General features: G+C 42.8%; 2 protein-coding genes across 5 annotated transcripts in view; one reads left to right on the top strand and one right to left on the bottom strand.

The window, feature by feature from the left end:
• Positions 1-6,411: 6,411 nt before the first annotated feature.
• Positions 6,412-20,089, bottom strand: TMEM187 (transmembrane protein 187). Of its 2 annotated transcripts, none has more exons than XM_075834204.1 (2): positions 19,463-20,089; positions 6,412-7,785 (listed from the first exon to the last, which is right to left on the bottom strand). In XM_075834204.1, exon 2 carries the CDS (start codon positions 7,486-7,488, stop codon positions 6,691-6,693), a length of 798 nt encoding a protein of 265 aa, XP_075690319.1. In that variant the 5' UTR covers positions 7,489-7,785; positions 19,463-20,089; the 3' UTR covers positions 6,412-6,690. The 2 variants fall into 2 exon arrangements, with proteins under 2 accessions (XP_075690319.1, XP_075690320.1); XM_075834205.1 differs by having other exon boundaries at positions 19,735-20,089.
• A 744-nt stretch (positions 20,090-20,833) lies between these two features.
• The window catches only part of HCFC1 (host cell factor C1), a 48,943-nt gene continuing 48,244 nt past the window's right edge, over positions 20,834-21,532 (top strand). For 2 of the 3 annotated variants that reach the window (XM_075835424.1, XM_075835421.1), the window contains exon 1: positions 20,834-20,944. In XM_075835424.1, the coding sequence (XP_075691539.1) occupies positions 20,896-20,944 (49 nt within the window). In that variant the 5' untranslated portion in view covers positions 20,834-20,895. The remainder of the gene's footprint in view (positions 20,945-21,532) is intronic. The other variant, XM_075835423.1, reaches the window with a different exon arrangement.

Below are 21,532 nucleotides of genomic sequence, written 5' to 3'. Positions count from 1 at the left end.
CTTTTGTTTTACGCATGGCACTATACGGCTTCAGTACTTGACCAGAGAGATTAACCCCTCGCATGTACTTATTGTAGCCGAGGATGCAATCTGGCTTGGGGGTCATTTGTAGTGCTACCTCGGACAGGGACAGTGGTGCTGCCGCTACCGTGTATTGTGGTCAACATAAGGACGTCCCTCTTGTCCTTATACTTGACCAGCAACAAGTTATCGCTGTTTAGTGCCATGCTTTCTCCTTTTCTTAGGTGTTGCCCAATCAGATTTTTAGAGAGGCCTCTCTGATTTTTGCGCACGGTGCCACATGCTGCAGTACTTCTGGTGGAGAGGCATTTAAATAATGGGATGCTGGTATAGAAGTTATCCACGTAAAGGTGATAACCCTTGTCCAGCAATGGGTGCACCAAATCCCACACTATTTTTCCACTAACTCGTAGGACAGGGGGGCATTCTGGAGGTTCTATCCTGGTGTCCTGCCCTTCATAAACCCTAAATCTGTAGGTGCACCCTGAGCTGCTCTCGCACAGCTTGTACATTTTAATTCTACACCTCGCCCTCTTGCTTGGCAGGTATTGGCGGAATTTTAGTCTCCCCTTAAAATGTACAAGGGACTCGTCTATTGGTATGTTCTTTTTGGGGGTGTACACTTCCTGAAATTTGGTGAAGAAATAATCAATCATTGGCCTGATTTTGAATAGGCGGTCTTATGTGGGGTCATCACGGGGCGGGCACTGTGCATTATCATTATAATGCAAAAATTTCAGAATTATTTAAAAACGTGTCTGGGTCATTGCCATGCGGTATAATGGGGTGTTGTATAAAATGTCCACACTCCAGTATTGCCTAATCTCTGGCTTTTTTTATTAACCCCATATGTAGGACAAGGCCCCAAAATTTAATCATCTCCGCTGTCTCTATGGGGGTCCACCTAGAAAACGATGACGTGGGGTTTTGGGCTAAAACTTGCTAGGCGTATAAATTTGTTTGGGCCGCCATTAAATTAACCGCTTGAAATAGTCAATAGGCCTGCAGTCTCAAACCGAATTCCTGAACTCCCGGTGAAATCCGGAATGTGAGGCTCATTATTATCAGGGGGTGGGTTCCACAGGGTATCACTCATTTGGGGGGGTTGCCTCTGCAGAAGTCCTGGGGCGTCTTTGCGGGGGTTCCTCATCACTGGATGAGGATGATGATGATGATGATGATGATGATGATGATGATGAGGAGGTCAGGAGGAATGGGGCAATTTCCTCTTTCTCCCTCGCTGGGCGATTCAGAGGCCAGGATGGCGTATGCCTCTTCGGCAGAATAGACCCTTTGAGATGATTGGGACATTTTTATTAGGGGGGTATGTAGTGCTTCAACACATGTAATACTCCATTTATTTTTATAGAGGTGGTTGTGTGTGTTGTGCTTTTACACGTGTATATGAAATTTATAGGAAGAAAGAATAAGAAAAATTTAGGAGAGAAATTTATTGAATGCTCAATATAGAACTGTAAAAAAAAATTGAGCTACAACTGTGTCGCTACGCTATCAAATTTTGTGAATAAATTTTAGTTAAGATAAACAGAATGTCACTAAACGGACGCTGACCATAGGCTGTAAATCTACACTAAAACTGTCGCTACGCGATCAAAAATTTAGTGAACGAACTTCAGTTAAAAAAAACACAATGTCCATCACTAAATGGACACTAACTAGAAGCTGTAAATTTACGCAAACTGTATAAAAAATATATAGCTATAACTTCTGCTATATATATTTTTTTTTACAAAACTGACGTCAGTGAGCGTCCGCTACTCTAATTCTACACTTTTTTTTTTTTTTTACAGTTTTATAAAAAAAAAGGCCAAAAAAACCAAATTACCACTGAGGCTGATTATTAGACTGCGCACTCAGTGGCCGCAGGGCGCACGCAAAAAAAAATGGTGCAGTAATAAAAAGGGCCAAAAAAATAAAAAACCTGCTCCAATAATGGATCACAGATGCTGATCAGCGGCCACAGGAAGCACACTGATTTGGTGCGGGTAGAAAAAGATGAAAAAAAAAACTTGCGGCAAAGAAAATTACCACGTATGCTGATCAGTGATGGCGGTCTCTGATCCACACTCAGCGGCCACAGGACGTAAAAAGGGAAAGAGGTGGAGGGGGAAGGGTACAGGGATAAGGGACCTTTTAGGAAAAAACAAGTACTGCTGCCACCTCTTTCAGCAGGATACTGCATCCTCCTACACTGTAAAAACTATTCAGGAATAATTTTCAGAACAAGACAGATTCAATGTGTTGACCTGGTCTGCAAATTCCCCAGATCTCAACCTATCGAGCATCTGTGGGATGTGCCGGTAAACCAAGTCCAATCCATGGAAGCCCCACTGCACAACTTAAAGCATCTGCTGCTATCGTCATCATACCAGATACCACAGGACGCCTTGAAAGGTCTTGCGGAGTCCGTCTCGACAGGTCTGAGCTGTTTGGGTGGCACGAGGGGACCTACACAATTTTAGGCAGGTGATTTTAATGTTACGAATGTGCATGTAATAACAAAGATAAGAAATATTAAGACTTTACTGCCAAGCTGCTTTCTCATTTTCTACTGTCATGTGAGACAGACTGGTTGCTAGTAATACACCAAATGAGGTTGTCAGGCAGCATCTCACTAGCAACCAGTGTGCCACAGTTACTCCAAGACCGAACTGGCACTGAGCTGAAGACAGGGCAAGGAATCCGCTTTTGATAGAGATAGATTTAAGTGGAGAATGTCATTCGGGTTTGTTCACACTTAGGCTTCATTCACATCTGCGTCAGGGTCCCGTTCTAACGCTCCGTCTGAATTTCCCAACAGAACGGGACCCTGAGTGAAAGAAACAGAAACGTTTGCATCACCATTGATTTCAATGGTGACTGATCCGATGCCAATGGTTTCCGTTTGTCTCAGTTGTGCAAGGGTTCCGTCGTTTTGACAATCAATAGCGTAGTCGACTACGGCATTCTTCCCGTCAAAGCGACGGAACCCTTGCACAACTGAGACAAACGGAAACCATTGGCATCGGATCAGTCACCATTGAAATCAATGGTGATGCAAACATTTTCGTTTCAGTCCAGGGTCCCGTTCTGACGGGAAGCTCCTATGGAAAGTCAGAATGGGACCCTGACGTAAATGTGAACGAAGCCTTAGCGGTTTTGATCGAGGTAAAGCTGCATCTTAATGTTTGACCTCATTGTTGGTAATGAAGTTATGAGTGAGCAGCATATATGAATAATATTAAAGACCATCTGTCTCTGAGACCCTGTCTTTCTAAAGCAGTCAAATTGAGTCTGAGCAGCCGAAAGGAGCAATCACGTGAGCCCCCTAAGCCACTAAGAAGTATAGAAAAAAAGCTCATGCAACCTAATTTGCATGCAGTATGGGGGAATCTCTTCAACAATCAAAGGGCCGTTTAGTAGGGGTCCGTGTACCCTCTGACTTCCTTGTAGCAAAGTATCTTACAGAGGCCCTAAAACATAAAGCACTGTCTGGAGACTGCTGCTCTTTAAAGCGGTTATAAAGGTTTGGAAAAACATGGCTGACTTCTAGAAACAGCGCCACACCTGTTTGGATGAGCTGCGATACCAGAGACAACCTGTTGACGGGCGTTGCATTGTTTTTGGAAGAAAACAGCCATGTTTTTCTTAGCCTGTGCAACCACTTTTATTCTAGAAATGAACTGGTTAGTAACTTTCCCTTTCTAGATCTCTTACAGAACAAGGAAATCTCCGGCTGCATCACAGTGTTCTGGTGGTAAGCCAAATGACCAGGAAACTAACAGTGGTTGAGCTTAGAAGATGGTCGGAGCATGTGCGGCTCTCATCCAGCCAGCTCCGATGAATAATATCGTGTGGCTGAGCACATTAGTTAACATAACAATGAGCACAAAACAGGACTCCAGAAGAGGTAATGCTGCGTGTGCAGAAAATTGTATTGGGGATCTATTCATTTTTCCATCCACCATAATTTCACCATTTGGTATATATGAAATGTCCGCACAGCACATTTGACCGATATTTATTCAGCGTTTCTGGCACGATTAACCGTTTTCCATTAGGGGCGTAATGAAAGTTCAGAACTTTTGCAAAATATTTATTAAAAGGTACAAAGTCATATTTTTTTTTCTCCATAAAAATAAAAGTGACCATTACTGGGCGCCTTGTGTAAATATGTTGCACAGCGAGGACATTTTTGGACTCGCTCCTATTTCAAAAATTGATCTAGTAACGGGGTCTCCCCTTGTGGATGGATCCAGAGAAGATCTTCTGTTACTTTTGAACAACCATTTCAAGGCCGCAGTTTATTGGGTAGATATGCACATGACAATGAAGAACTTTGTGTGTCCCTGTTCAGATGGAAAGAATGCCTGCATTGTTGGCTCATCTCGTACCTTTTCCTGTATCTCTTTCATTTACGAGCACACTTGGCATTCACGGCTCTGACTAGATCTACTCGAGGCTTCAGAGTAATATCCTCTAAGTGGCAGTACGCAGAAGAAATAGTTTGCTCTAAAACGTGCCCATATATGATGTCATGGAATGTGAACGCTTACAGCAATTTCCATTGATTGTTGAAGATTGGTGCTCTTGCTACATCAAAGTGGGTACACATTCTGTACACAGGCGCTTCCAGGATTTTGGATATGTTTTGTTTAGGACAATACAAGTTGTTTATGGCAATAGCTAAGTTGGCACATCTGACGGCATGTTGACGGAAGTGTGTGAGGAGAGGGTGGCGTAGGGGTAGGGGCATGCAGATAGAAAATACTTAGACTATACTTTGCCTTCAGGACTCCTAATGCAGAACGTCCCCAGCCTCTGAGTAAGATGAACAGAGCGCCATCACCTGATTGACATTTTGGTGGATTTTCATTGTGACAATAGTTGTTCTGCCACAGCAACAAACAGGTGTTTCCTATCAACTGCCGTCATGGCCTGGTTTAGAAGTATTTGTAACCCTATACTCTGTATTATATTGTTTATAGAGTACAACCTGCCGATCCTGGTTTACATCATGCTATATACGCATATCTTTTAAGATCTAAAAGATCTTTGGGATTCACCACAAGATTGTGACCCGTGACATTTTTTGTCGTTTTTGTGACTAGATTAGAGCAGTTTATTGCCAGCATATTGATTATTCATAGTCGAGCTGATGCTTGTTAAGATCACAATATTGTCCAGCGTGGTTATTTGGCTTCTTGTTTAACCTCCGAGAACATCATTGCTTTAGATAGTTTACCATAAGATATCCATGAACATTTGTATGGGCATGTTGAAAATTTCTGCAATTAATCTGCAGCAAATTTCACTCTTCATTGCATCACACCCTAAACAATTTTATTTTTTTTAAACTTTGTAATATTTCTCTGCCATGTGTGAATGAGTTTTTATGAAACCATTTATCAGCATTGTACTGCGCTCGTTTGCAGATTTTCAGTGAGGAATACGCTCCAAAAATTTGCAACAAGTCCCGCCACATCTGAACTATTCCTCATTGGTGTTTGACGTGCCTGCTGATTCTGACAGATGGTCTGGTCATTTGAATCTATTTTACTCTTTAACGACCACCCACTGTCTTTTGACGGCAGGCGGTGCAGGTCCTTAGTCTACAGTGACATCTTTTGGAGTCGCTGTAGAAAAGGCTTCTGAGCGAGACTGGAGGAACCCTCTGCAGTCAGCCCTGGGGACCTAAAAAAGGGACCCGATGGCCGTCTGTTCTATAAGCCTTCTGTTTGGGTGGATTATGTGTTGCCCTAAGAGCAGCCTCTGCCACAGTGACACATATGCTAATATATTATAACAAAAAAAAATAAAGTTGTATGAAAGTTATCCCTTCATGGGAGTAGAAAATAAAATGTAGCATAAAAATGAAAATAGACCCAAAAAGTAATTATTTAGCATAATACATATTTTATTGCCCATATATTACATAAAAACCCAAAAAAAAAACCTACACATATTCGGTATCTATCTACATGACCATATTAACCTGAAGAATTAATTTAAAAGGTTATTTAGCATGAAACTTAACTTAATTGGGATAAAAAAAATAAACTAAAAAAAACAATCACTAAAATCACTTTTTCCTATGTTCATGCCGCAAAACTAAATTATATAATTTACACACTAACATTTTTTTATTTTTTTTCCCCCCGCTCAAGCTACACAGGAAAAAAAAATACAACTTCTCCCATATAAAACAAGGCCTCAAAAATCCACATCAACAAAAAAAGGTTATAGCTGCTGAAAGGCGGAGAGGCAAGAACGGAAAAAAAGTAGCTGATCACTAAGGGGTTAAAGGGTTCTTTTTGCTTAATCAATGAGGTTGTTGTCCTGACCCTGTCCCGCTAACACTGGTACACAGAGTTCTTTCTACGGTTACAGTAAGTGTACAAACAGGTTTTATTTTGAGATTTTCACACTAAATTACTGATCCAAAACATTTCAAAGGCCTTTGTCACATCCGATTTGTATTATCCTCTTCTCTTATCTTGGTGTGAAGTGAACCAGATTTGTTTTTTCCAGTTAAATAGTTTTGGGTGCATTGACATCAATATGCTTTTGGGCTAAAATAGGACAGGATTCATCAAAGGAAAGGCTTCCCTGCATCCAGCTGTAGGGATCCAGTTCTGCCTTCACCTGCCCTTGTAAATGGCTCCATTCTTATTTCTTCATCTTGGTTGATCTGTAGTGGTCTAGGTGGGTTAAGAAGCAGAAAGCATAATGGAATTGCAAGAGGTCACATACTTTCGACCAGAAGTGTCCGGTGAGTCTCTGAAAGACCAAATACTGCGCCAACCAGTGATCAAGAAGTTTTAGATTAACAAATCCAAAACAAGATATCGAAGCAAGAACCAAGTACATCCTGGTGGTAGAATCTCCATATTTTCTCTGCAGTCTCAGACCAGACGTAAGTGCCCACACGATATGTATGGTCAGGGCTACTTCAAATCCTTGTGGATGGATCTTGCTCAGGAAATAACTGCTCAATGAGAGTAACTCTACAGCCATGAACTGTTGACTGTCCCAGCTGTTCAATATAGAGTTGCACCAGATAATTGCCCAAGCAAAAATAGGCAACGTAAACCATTGATCTAGAACTGCGGCCCATTGTGTCTGAGTCCATATCCTGGCCCACTGGACTGGGCCATATATAGCTGCCATCCAGGAAAAGACGTTCTTCAGATAACGTCCAGTCTGGCTTTTAATTCCAATAGTCTTTTCATCTTGGGCTAGCCAATACATACTCAGCATGATGTATCCAAGATTAATGAGTGAGTTATAAGGCATGGAGAGACAACCAGGAAGCCCAGGAATAGGCTCTTCAGCATAGTGACCATAGCCTAGATCTGTACTAACTGTGTCCAATACACCGGTGCTCACAGTCACCAGACACACTGTAACGGCTGCAAGTACATGCCACAGTGAGAGGTCCTGTGCTATGATGTTTGTTATTTTCATTTCCAAAAAGTGGAGTATGGCTGCTGAAGAATGTGACCGAGGAACAGGCAGGCCGGGACGCCTCTAATGTCTCAACCTCCACCCCGTTTGGATTTCAGCAGATTCTGCACTTCCTGAATGTAGCTGTGCACAGAGGCGTTCTGGTGCTGCAGACGTGGAGAGGCCGGAGCTTTTCATGTAGATTCTCTTGCACTTTGCTCCGCTCCCTGCTCTGCAGGCTTTCAGTTCACTGGCAGTGAATGCAGCTTCCATCTAGTTTTCTCAAAGAAATATCGTGGTTGAATAATGTTCTCTGAACTAAATGCAAAATAAATTGGACTCCATATTATGACACTGAGTAGTTTAATGTAGTTGTCAATGCACTGACATTATGGATGCCATTAGATTATTTAACTTTTATAATATGATACATTTATATATGTGATGTATTCAGATTCCTGTTAGGCTTCGTTCACACCTGCGTCAGGACTCCGTTCATCGGTTCTGTCTGAGCTTTCCGTCAGGGGAACCTATGAACGGAATCCAAACTGAAACAAACGGAGACCATAGGTTTCTGTTTGCATCACCATTAATTTCAATGGTGACGGATGCGGTGCAAATGGCTTCCGTTTGTCACCGTTGTGTAAGGGTTCTGTCGTTTTGACGGAATCAGTACCGTAGTCGACTGCGCTATTCATTCTTTCAAAACGACAACCCTTAAAGTACGGTGACAAATGGAAACTATTTTCACCGGATCCGTCACCATTGAAATCAATGGTGATGCAAACGGAAACCTACGGTTTGTTTGGATTCCGTTCATGGGTTCCCCTGACGGGAATATCCGACTGAACGGAGCTCTGACGCAGATGTGAATGAAGCTTTAGGGTATGTTCACACGGCCTATTTACGGACGTAATTCGGGCGTTTTTGCCCCGAATTACGTCTGAAAATAGCGCCTCAATAGCGCTGACAAACATCTGCCCATTGAAAGCAATGGGCAGACGTTTGTCTGTTCACACGAGGCGTATATTTACGCGCCGCTGTCAAATGACGGCGCGTAAATAGACGCCCGCGTAGAAGAAGTGACCTGTCACTTCTTTGGCCGTAATTGGAGCCGCTATTCATTGACTCCAATGAATAGCAGCGCTAATTACGGCCGTAATTGACGCGGCGTTCAAGCGCCTGCACATGCCGGTACGGCTGAAATTACGGGGATGTTTTCAGGCTGAAACATCCCCGTAATTTCAGCCGTTACGGACCCCCGCCGTGTGAACATACCCTTAGATTGTCAAATCCTTGTAGGTGCGCTGAACAAACCAGGGAAGGGCATAAAATATCCCAAAACCGAGAGAAAGGGACCTCACGTGGTTTGCTTCTGCTTTTATTTTCACACTATTTCTCCAATGCTCCTCAGAATGAAGCTATACTAGGTCCAGTTAATAGTAGGGGCGAGTATACCCCAGTGACGTTTTCCCAATGTGTTTTATAATGAGGTGGGTGGCATTGAAATTGGCATTAGTTTCTATCTTTCTGGGCAACTTTATTTTCACCCTGTTGTATTTGTGTAAAACTAATTATTTCAGTTGGGGGTGGGGCAAACTGAAGCTGCACAGGAAATCCATGTGACCTTTCTTGGCATCTGATACCAAGAGGATTGCAAAGTGATATATACAAGGAAATTATGTTGTGTCGAAATGCAGACTACTACACGTATTACTCCTATATACAGTGGCCTGTGGAGGCCAAACCTGGGAATACAAAAGGAGACATGCAAGTCTTTATACTTGTCATCTCTTTACTCTGGATTTCGGCAAAAAAAAACAAACACTGTACCCTCTGCACCATGTTAGCCTGGCATTAGGTTTTGCAACTCCTTATGGCTGGTTTTACACTGTGTTTGGTGCTGTTATATTTTTAAGCTACTATAGAATGCTGTGGCCAGATGTTTGTCTATAGGAAAATCTGAGAATGTCTAGATGCTTTGCATTTTGGTTTGTGGGGTCAGTGGTGTTTTTATCAAAATGCAGCATGCGGTTTTTCTCTGTAAACTTCTCTATAGGACTTTGGACATGCCAAGAAAAACACAGGTAAAAATGACACAAGATCAAAAAACGGCAAAAAAAAAAGGCTTCAAACGTCTGCCGTTTTTAAAAAAAAAAAAATAATTTTAAAATGCTGGGAAAAAACACTGTGAAGGAGGCCTATGTTCATACTTGTGTTGCGGCTTCCGTTCATAATGGAAACTATGATTCTCTGCTGGATCCGTTGGTTTACGGATACAACTGCTGCCCGGTGGGCTCCGTCAGGGTACCATCATTTTGAGTAAAGGCCCTTATACACAGGCAATAATCGTATGAACGCTTGTTCCTGATCATTGCCCTGTATAAACCGTGCAAACGCTCCTACATTGGCTGATCCGATCGTATATGCAGCAGAAAATATTATCATTGTCGGCAGCACCTCTCCAACATGATGGTAATGAATGGGGAGGATTGATCGTAGTCACTATCGTTCATCCCCATCAATGATCCTTGTGAAAGGAGCAAACGAGCGCCGATCAACAAGCTGTCTTGTTGAACGGCGCTCGTTGTTACGGACAAAATTGGCCCGTGTAAAAGAACCCTGAGGGCTTATTTAGACGAACGTGATATACGTCCGTGCAACGCGCATGATTTTCACGCACCTCGCACGGACCTATGTTAGTCTATGGGGCCGTGCAGACTGTCTGAGTTTCATGCAGCGTGTCCGCTGTGTAAAACTCACGACCTGTCCGATATTTGTGCGTTATTCGCGCATCACCACCCATTGAAGTCAATGGGTGCGTGAAAATCACGCGCGGCACAAGGACGCACTTCCGTGTGCTGCGCGCAACAGTTGTTAAAGAAATGAAGGGACAAATGAAACCACCTCCTTCTTTTCTGTTTATTAACATAAAAACAGTGTCATAAGGATGGCATATGCGTGAAAATCACGCAGCCACGCACCACATACTGATGACACGCAATTGCAATGCACAAAAAATGCGTTTTTTTTTGCGTGCGCAAAACGCACACATTCGTGCGAATAAGGCCTAAGTGTGCTACGGATATGACCATCTTTAGTCTGTGGCCCTTAAGCACACTAGAAACCACAGTATAGTACACAATGGTTGTAGTTTGTTGGAATTGAAGTAGGGGATAGTGGAAATGTTGAGGACTTCCAATCTAACACCAGTCGCGTTCTGTGTTTTTCACTTGCCTTTAACTTTATTAGGGTATATGGATGTAATCGAGGGGAGTTCCCTATTAGCTAGAGCAGAGTACAGCTACAAAGCTGTTTCCCTCTGGGGGAGCCAAGGCGTCCATACATTACACATACAGCACATTGATTTCAATAGACAACTGATCAGCTCATTATTGGGGTACCTGTAACCTGCTATGGCACAACCCTTTAAGAATGTTGTTTTTTTGTGGGTTTTATAGTGTGTGTGTGTGTATGTATGTATGTATGTATGTATGTATGTATGTATATATAATATAATTTTTTTTCTTTATGCTGCTGCATTTCTCAGTCTGTGGGAGGGTCAGCTTGTCTGCATTCAGGGTAACTTATGTACGAGCTGTAATGTAACGTCAGCAGGATCTCGTCACTCACACTATAACTGCTCTTTGATAAAAGATTTGAAATTGAAGATGATTAATTGTGTGTCTATTGGGTGAATAAAGTAATGCCTAGGACAAGGAGGATGTAGAACATACATGTCTTGTAACAAGCACGTCACTCCTGCTGCTTTGGCTGATACAGCATGAGTGTCACAGGAGCAGGAAGGGAAGTGTTATGTACAAATCTTGAGACATGGGGGGAGGGGCTTGGATGGAGAATGACCATTACCAGCAGGAGAGCTGTGGGAATAAATGTGTCATGGGCATGACATACAGACCACTATTACTAGTATGACCTACCAATAAAAATTTACATTGTACAACTGACAGAAAAAGAGGAGAGAAAGTTAGATATGTCATGTGGGCCCTGCTTAATTTTGTTATTTCAAAACAGATAAAAACAAGGGGACATATACAAAATCACCGAGAAAGGCCATACTTACAAATGGACACAGCCAGGTCAGAAACGCTGATGAAGGAGAGTGAGCAGGTGCTTAAAATAATAGCCACTCCCACTAGTCTTGAGTGGTGTGTGTGGTGCATGGGATGTGTAGTAAGAAATGATAAATGAATAGTGTGTGTATGCGCAAGTGTAATACTATAAGTGAAATATAGGGGGCAGTAATGAGTGAAGTGCCTCAATAGAAATAACTGGATAATGGGGTGCAAGTGTGTGAAACATGGAGGGATAGTGTGTACGTCATGAGGCACAACGTGTATAGCCAGGTAGAAGCCTATTTGTGACGCCTTGATAATTCATAGAGCGGGCTACCTTGCTTGCTATGCCAAACAACAACACACCATGCTTTCCCAGCATCAAAGACCCGGCTGTGTCCAAGAGAAGCGAATATACGTAATGATGAAAAATACCTGGGGTATTAGTGATCAACAGACAAGGATCCCCAGACTTGCGAGTCCCTAACCGTATTTTTGGTTGTATGAAACAAGATGTAAGTAAATACATTTTATGTATTGATTTTATTATAGATTTATAAACCTTCATGGAAATATAAACTATATCATAAAGTAAAAAAAGGGTTTAAATAAATGAAGTGTATATCACAGCCTCGATGTGAGTCTTAGGTCGGATTTACATGAGCGTGTGCATTTTGCGCGCGCAAAAGGTACTTAACAGCTCTGTGTGTCAGCCGCGTATGATGCGTGATTTTCGCGCAGCCGCCATCATTATGACACACTGTTTGTATGTTTGTAAACAGAAAAGCACGTGGTGCTTTTCTGTTTTCATTCATAGTTTTTACTGCTGTTGCGCGAATCACGTGCGTCACATGGAAGTGCTTCAGTGTGCTGCGCGCGAATCACGCACCCATTTGACTTCAATGGGTGTGTGATGCGCGAACAACGCAGAAATATAGGACATGTCGTGAGTTTTACGCAGCGGACACACGCTGCGTGAAACTCACGGACAGTCTGCACGGCCCCATAGACTAACATAGGTCCATGCGAGGCGCGTGAAAATCACGCGCGTTGCATGAACCTATTATACGTTCGTCTGAATAAGCCCTTATAGGAATACATGGAGAAACTGACTTCCTGTCCACACATGAGACGCTGTGGCAGTTGGAGAGTCCTATTAGTGGTCACATGACACAGTTGAGGACCAGAAGGGAGGGGATAACTCACAAATACAGCCACCGGTAAGAAAATGACCTTCTTCAAATACTCTATTAGGAAATCGAGTTAATGGTGTGGGGTAACTTATGTCAGGCACGGTCTCATAACATGTAAAACACTACTTGCCAGAAGCAGACTACTTTATCTGAAAGTGAAAAGACCTTTTTTTTTTTTTTCCTAATTCTGGACAACCTTTTTAAGGCCATTTACATCTAGCAATTGTTTAAGCCATTGATGAACAATCGGTGGTTTGAAAAGTTGTTACAGGTATCTGTTTGACAACCGTTCTCAAATGCAAGTACGATCGTAATGTCTAAGGTATTGTAAATGTGGGATTATAGATAAAATTATGTATGTACAATAAACCTTAATATATGATTATTTACACTTACGGAAGGCAATAATTGTTAGGATTACTGAGAGTTCAAACTAACTTAAAGGGGTTTTCCAGCTTCTGACAACTGATGACTTATCCACCGGATAGGTCATCAGTACATGATTTGTGGGGTCCCACACCCGGGCCCTGCACAGATCAGCTGGTCTGGGGCCTCCGTGCACTGGACATACAAGCCGGAAGCAGTTGGCTCCGGCCACAGAATAGCGGCTGAGCTGCAGTACTGTTCAAGTGAATAGGAGCGGACCTGCAGTTCTGCAGCACGGCCGCTATGCTATGTACGAAGCCAACTGCTTCCGGGCTTAGTACATAGCATTATGTGCCACAATATCCGGTCCCCGCAGTCCACCGGAGCGGCTTATAGCTGCGGGGTCCGGGTGTCAGACCCGCACTGATGACAAACTGATGACCGATCCGGTGGATTGCTGGAATCTCACAGAAAAGATTCAGAACTATCAGGATTCTGAATAAACATCACGTCCAGGCTGGTAGTGATGTATATTCATTATCAGGACACTGTAGTAATGTTAGTGTTTGTATATGTGGCTGCACATAGCGATATAACTATATCGCTAGTGCAGTGTAAATGGAGAGAAGTGCATGACGCTGATTGGTCACTGATTGGTCAGTGTCATGCACTCCTCTGTACAACGCCCACTTGGTCTAAAGTAAAACACGCCCACTTGGGTATTAAGAAACTCATTAGCATAAAGCGAAAAATCTCTCAAAGTGGTTTAAAATAGATTGTTTTTCTAAATAAAAAGCACTGCTGTCACCTACATTACAGCGCCGATCTCCTTATATAGGAGATAGGGCACTTATAAGGTGGTGACAGAGCCTCTTTAAAGTTTATTATTGTCAGTGAACCTGTAAAGAAGCTGGTCGCACACTAAGGCATCATGCACACAACCGCTCCCATTTTGCGGACAGCAAACCACGGATTCTAGTGGCTTCTGTGTGCTGTCCATTTTTTATTTTGTTGGCGGACTCACACACTAGAATGGGCGGGATGGACCGCAAATACGGACAAGAATAGGACCTGTTCTATAATTTGTGCAACGGACGCACGGATCCGCACAAATAATGGATTTGTGCATGGCCCCATAGAAATGAATGGTTCAGTGTGCTATCCGGAAAGAAACAAACTGGTAGGTCACTGGCGATAACGGTCGTGTGCATGAGCCCTAAGCATGTGCCAGGATGGAAGCGGTGGTCACGCGGGTCACTTATACTAGGGCAGTGCTGTACAGCTGTACTATACTGCTGTATACAAGTACCTAACTTGGTGACCCAAATAAAGTATTTAGCTCCAGAATATTTATAGCTTGAAGTCCTGCAACTTTCTGTATTGGGACTAGTCCAAAAATATTAATCATTTAATTTCTATAAATTTGCTTGTCCATATACGGCTGTATGACCTCTCCCCTCGTCTGTATTGTAAGGAAGGAAGCATGTGAGTATTGCTGCAGCGAAAAAAAGAAAACGTGGAAATGTGATAAAGTGATTATTTAAGAAAAGGAAATCATAAAGTTCTATTTGGAGAAGTGGTGGAGGATTACATAAGAGATGTAGCTACTCAAAGACTTGGAGATTGAAGCTGGTCATATACAGTACAGCATCTGTACATGCAGCAGATACCACCGAAAAATCCATAAATGATGAGCAGTACTCACAATATGTAAGGCTGGGGCTTAAAGGGGACCTCTCCTGACGTGTCTGTTTTAGTAAATACTTGTATTACCCATGACATAACAATTCTGGAGAATCTTTTCTTAGAAGAACAACACAGAGTTCTGTTAGGGTATGTTCACACGCAGTGTTTTCAGACGTAATTCTGGCATTTTACGCCTCGAATTACGCCTGAAAAACGCCCCTAATACGCCTACAAACATCTGCCAATTGCTTTCAATGGGATTTACGGTGCTCTGTTCCCACGAGGTGTAATTTTACGCGTCGCTGTCAAAATACGGCACGTAAAAAAGACACCTGCGAAAAAGAAGTGCATGTCACTTCTTGGGATATTTTTGGAGGCGTTTTTCATTGACTCCATTGAAAAAAACGCTCCAATAACGGCCGTAAAATACGCCGCGAAAAACGCGAGTTGCTACAAAAACGTCTGAAAATCAGGAGCTGGTTTCGCCTGAAAACAGCTCCGTATTTTCAGACTTTTTTGGTCACTGCATGTGAACATACCCTTATTCCTCCAGGAAATGTATGAATAAATTGACAACTGGTTGTTACTATTCCCCTTGTCAATGGAGTGTGTCCCTGACACTGTCCAATTAACCCCTACCCGCACGAGTATGTAACTGTACGTCGTTGCGGGAGGTTACTTCCCGCATGAGAACGTACAGTTACTGAGTTTTTTCCGGTGCACATTGTCGCCGACAGCTGACACTCACCTCTTGCTGGCCAGCGGTCCTTTGCCGCTGATTTCGGCGAATTAACCCCTTAAATTCGGTGATCGGTTTCAATCGCCAAATTTTTGGGGTTTCTAGCATATCGGCAGGCCCCGGTCCGAAATCGTGGGGTTTGCTAATAGTTAGTATGGCAAACGGAAGCCAAACAATGGCTTCCGGGTCTGCCATGGACGGAAGCCCATCAGGACCAGCCGGAGTGACAGGAAGTCACTGTGTCGTTCCCTATGCACACTGTCGGCAACAAGGTGTGCATCGGGAACTGGGAGATCAGCTGTCCCCGACAGCTGACACTCCAGTGTTGCCGATCAGCAGCTCATCGCCGCTGATTTCGGCAATTAACCCGATAAGTACTCGATTGCGATCACCACATTTAAGAGGTTTGTAGCACATCAGCAGCCCCCATGCAATTGTGGGGGCTGCTGATGCTTGTGATGGCATCCAGAGGCTAGGCAACAGCCTCTGGATCTGCCATGTATGGAAGCCTATAAGGACCAGCCTCAGGCTGGCCCTCGTAGACTAACTGTTAGAGTGACTGACGTCACACTGACCGTTGGAATACATTACACTACCTAGGTAGTGTAATGTATTCTAGCAGCGATCAGACCTGCAGGTAAAAAAAAAGAAAGTGTAAAAAGTTAACAAAAAAAGTAAAAAAAAAAAAAGCTAATAAAAATGTTTTAGAAAAGTGTAAAAATAAAAGTTTTTATTTTCCTATAAGTCATTTATTATAGGGAAAAAATGAAAACGTTATAAAAAAAGTACACATTTGGTATCACCGTGTTCGTAACGACCCAAACTATGAAACTATAATGTTATTTTTTCCACACGTTGAATGCCGCAAACAAAATAAATGAAAAATTGTCAGCATCGCTATTTTTTGGTCAACACCCCTCCTAAGATATAGAATAAAAAGTGATCAAAAAGTCGCATTTACCCCAAAATAGTACCAATAAAAGCTACAACCCGTCCCGCAAAAAAACAAGACCTCCCACAGCTGTTTTGACGAAAAAAATAAAGTTACGGCTCAGAATATGGTGACACAGAAAATAAATTATTTTATAGAAACTTAATTTTATTGTGCAAACGCTACAAAACTTACAAAAAACTCTACACATATGGTATCGCCGTAATTGTACCGACCGGCAGAATAAAGTAAAACTTAATTTATTGCGAACGGTGAACGCTGTAAGAAAGAGAATTTAAAGCGCCAAAATCACTTTTTTTTTGGTCACGTTAGCTCTAAAAAAGATCCTGTGGGGTCAAAATGCTCACTATACCCCTAGATTAAAATTCCTTGAGGGGTGTAGTTTCCAAAATAGGGTTACTTTTGGGGGGTTTCCACTGTTTTGGTCCCTCCGGGGCGTTGCAAACCCGAAATGGCACTGAAAACCAATCCAGCAAAATCTGGGCTCCAAAATCCAAAAGGCGCTCCTTCCCTCCTGAGCCCTGCTGTGGGTCCAAACATCAGTTTATGACCACATATGGGGTATTGCCGTAATCGGGATAAATTGCTTTACAAATGTTGGGGTGCTTTTTCTCCTTTATTCCTTGTAAAAATGAAAAAATTCTATGTTTCCAATGAAAAAAAGGTGATTTTCATCTTCACAGACTAATTCCACTAAATTCTGCAAAAAAACTGTGGGGTTAAAATGCTAACTATACCCCTAGAAAAATGCCTTGAGGAGTGTAGTTTCCAAAATGGTCACTTTTGGGGGGTTTCGACTGTTTAGGTACCACAAGACCTCCTCAAACCTGACGTGGTGCCTAAAATATATTCCTAAAAAAAGGAGGCCCCAAAATCCACTAGGTGCTCCTTTGCTTCTGAGGCAGGTGTTTCAGTCCATTAGGGCCACATGTGGGATATTTCTAAAATCTGCAGAATCTGGGCAATAAATATTGAGTTGCGTTTCTCTGGTAAAACCTTCTGTGTTACAGATTTGATTTTATTACAAATGAATTTCGGCAAAAAAATTTACATTTGTAAATTTCACCTCTACTTTGCCTTAATTCCTGTGAAACACCTAAAGGGTTAAAATAATTTCTGAATGTGGTTTTGAATACTTTGAGGGGTGCAGTTTTCAAAATGGGGTGATTTATGGGGACTTTCTAATATAGAAGGCCCTCAAAGCCACTTCAGAACTGAACTGGTCCCTGAAAAAATGGCCTATTGAAATTTTCTTGAAAATATGAGAAATTGCAGCTAAAGTTCTAAGCCTTGTGAGGTCATAGAAAAATAAAAGGACGTGAAAAAAAAATGATGTCAATCTAATGTAGACTTATGGGGGATGTTAACTAGTAACTATTTTGTGTGGTATTATCTGTTTTACAAGCAGATACATTTAAATTTAGAAAAAGTTTTTCACAAATATTGAATTTATCGACCAAATTTTTTCACTAACAAAGTACAATGTGTCACGAGAAAACACTCTCAGAATCGCTTGGATAGGCAAAAGCATTCCGGAGTTATTACCACATAAAGTAACAAATGTCAGATTTGCAAACATCATCTGTGTCCACAAGGCCAAAACCGGCTGTGTCCTAAAGGGGTTAATGCTTGCAGTGTCAAACTGTGTAGGGACCCACCCAGTTGTCAATTTATACATTTCCAGGAGGACTAATAGAGGATCTGCTCAATGCAGAGTTCTTTAAAAATATGTTCTAGAATTGTCAGGGTATGTTGACGTGCCTACTAAAAAACGAGCTGTTTTCAAAGGAAAACAGCTCCTGATTTTCAGATGTTTTTCGCTGCGTTTTTTTACGTCCGTTTTTGGAGCTGTTTTTCTATAGAGTCAATGAAAAATGGCTCAAGAAGTGACATGCACTTCTTTTTTGCTGCCGTTTTTTAAAACTACTATGTAAACGCCCGTCGGAATAGAACGTGGTTTTTCTCATTGAAATCAATGGGCAGATGTTTGGAGGCGTTCTGCTTCAGATTTACGGCCCGAACATAAGCCTTGTGAACGTACCCTTATTGTCAGGAGAGTGGACCGGTCCTCATTAGTTTTTGTTGTCAACGTAGGACAACCCCCTTTCCTGAGATAGGGATGTAACAGGAAGCTGAATGGGGTGGAGAGTAATCCACTAGACACCAGGTATTATAAAAGTGGTTTTCCCCTCTTGGACATTTATGGCATATCCGAAAGATGTGGGCGTCACGTCTGGGACCCTAAACCCTGTTCTACCTTGCTCGTCTTCTGTTGCTTCCTGGACACTCCCTGATTAAGTGCTCGGGAGTTCCGGAAACCGCATACCACGGTCAACTACGCTGTTTCCATAGCTCAAGAGTTCTGGAAAAAGCATAGCTCGCTGTGCTATGCTGTTTTCTTAACTCCCATTTACTTCTATGGTAGTTACAGAAATAGTGTAGCACAGTGAGCTCGGCTGTTTCCGTAACTCCCGACCACCTAACCAGGAAATTGCTGGGAGGCAGTGGGAGTCGAGCAAGGTAGAACAGGGTTAATGGGGCCCGTTCTAGAGACAGGTGCAGGTCCCAGAGGTGGGGGACTCATAGAATAGGCGATTGTCTGATTGCTGGGACCCTAACCAGTCATGCGAATGGTGGTCCTGGACTGACCAGGACGTTTGCTGGAGCGGGAGCGGAACGTGCACTGTCACTCTATTCAAAATGTATGGGCTTGACGGGAAACAGCTGAGTACAGCACTAGACTGTTTCATCACTCATAAACATTGAATGGAGCACACCCAGGGGCCCCCTCTATGGCGTCGATCTGCCAACCCCCTTCTTTGAGGATAACAAATCTGCACAAAAATTTGCAAACATGCCGCATCAACTTTCTTTAATAATGTTATTTATTACTTATAATTTAAAATCCAATATATTCAGCAGCAATGTACACCTAATATATTAACTAAAAAACATTTATTAAAAATATATATGCATACCTTACCTAATACGTCATAAAGTGGGCTGAGTGACAGAAGGCAGCCATAGCAGGCTGGAGCACAAAGCTGCATGAAAAAGTATCTGCACAAGTTATATGTATCCCCACATAAAATATATATACTACGTTACAACTCTGCTTATGAGCTATAATGACCGTCCTGACGAGTATATTTCACTTTTCCCAGTTGCCCGATTTGATATCAAATTTGCGTTTATGCTAATGAGACGCCATGTTTCCCGACCCGTAAAGAACTGATGGGGGTGGGGTAGACGTACCAAAATGGCGGCGTCCTCTACCTCGTGCCAGTAAGCCTTGACAACCGTTGCTAGGAACCGCGTCTAAGATGGCGGCCGCGCCTGCAGAGAAGGCGCCATGACAGTTACTGGGATAAAGGACTGCGCGCAAACACTGGGAACCCAATTTCGTCCTGACAGGCCGGCAAACTGCGTCATACACGCTGCTGTTAAGGGAATCAATGCCTGCACTGCATTGCACAATAAAAATGATCGTTCGCGGTGCCTTTTAACGTCGCTGCCCTATTTTATTTTACCAACATCCGGGCATACAGGAAGAAGAAGCCGCCATTAGGTGTCTGCCTCTTCCTCCCTCAGCTAAGGGAGGAGTGGTCAACAAAATGGCGTCTACTGCAGACGTAAACGTTATTATAAGACGAGAATAACTGTTGTGTGATACAGTAATCAGTGGGGATAAAATAATACGTGGGGTCAATGTCACAGCTATAGCATTGCTCAACATGAAGACCAAAAATGTAATGTCTGAAGTAAACGAGAGCTCACTCCGTACAGGCTATGGAGTCGTCCCACAACTTGTGTTTGTGTTCCAGACGTGGAGGGTGCGGCTACGTCCAAAGATGGCGGCTCCCTGAGAGGCATGAAAGCTTCCTGAGCGTCTCCCTGCCAACGTCCTGTCATAAAGCACCCGTGCCAGTGGCGGGACAGATTTATGTTTTATCGCTGTTTATTTTGTGATCAATAATGCTGCTTGCTAATAATGTTTTATAAACAGAGATTAAACAAAGTACGTCATTTATTGTAGTCCCTAAGATGTCGCAGATTCCTACAGTTTGCAACATTTGTGTGGGGCGGGAGGGGGGGTTTCCGACAAGAAAAATTTAAAGGGGGTTTCCATCATAACACATAAAACATGCTAAACAGAAAACCTCTTGGGTTTTTTTTTTTTTTAAATTAAAGAAACAGTTCTAGGAAACGTCGCTAAATTTGCTTGTACGGAAAACTGCAACCGCTGTAGTGACATTACGATGCGATTATGTGATGTTCTTCCACTATGGAGTCATCATCGCCACTTTACTGACACTTACGAATGAAGGTGGAGAAGTGGGCGGAGCTTCAGTCACTGAAACCGTTTTGACCTGCCATTGTTTTTTACCTACAGCAGAAACACGGTGGGCGCCGTTGATGAATCTGGTGCACAATTCACTGGAGAGGACTGACGCGGCTCATACAGGTGGCCATTATTAATAACTGTCTCCATTGTTTCCAAACTACGCATTTTCGTTGGATTTTGATTTACATATTTATGAAGTGGAACAGTGAACTGACACGTTCATTGTCGCGCTGTGCGCCATATTTTTCGAAATGTTTGATATTTACAGTAAACAGCGCTATGAATCCCTCAACCGTGAAGTGACTGCATCGCATTGCGCGAGGCCATATCATCACATCCCTTTTCCGCCCACGAAAAATAAACATTTTATAACTTGTTTGTTCTAGTTTTAATTACTGAAAGAACTCAAAAGTCTTAGGCCTCGTGCACACAACCGTAGTGGTGTGCACGGCTGTGATTTGCGGCTCGGACGGCCGCGGAGTGTCACCCGCGAGCCGCCCGCAAATTGCGGGCCGTGCACATGGCTGCTTGCATTAATTTTTATGAGCCTGGACCACAAAACACGACAGTAATAAGACATGTCCGTTCTTTTTGCGGTCCAGGCTCCCGGGCAATGCACGGACCGTGGAAACCACTGTCGTGTGCATGGGCCCATTGAAATTAATTGCGGCTGCAAAAATACGTTCGTGTGCATGGGGCCTTAGGCCT

Source organism: Rhinoderma darwinii, chromosome 8, assembly GCF_050947455.1.
Source record: "Rhinoderma darwinii isolate aRhiDar2 chromosome 8, aRhiDar2.hap1, whole genome shotgun sequence".
NCBI lineage: Eukaryota > Metazoa > Chordata > Amphibia > Anura > Rhinodermatidae > Rhinoderma > Rhinoderma darwinii.
The sequence above is the reverse complement of the archived record's forward strand: the minus strand, read 5'-3'. Positions and strand labels throughout refer to the sequence as shown.

Bases quoted from the DNA above. Each gene is read 5' to 3' on its own strand.
- TMEM187 (XM_075834204.1), bottom strand. From the start codon at position 7,488: ATGAAAATAACAAACATCATAGCACAGGACCTCTCACTGTGGCATGTA.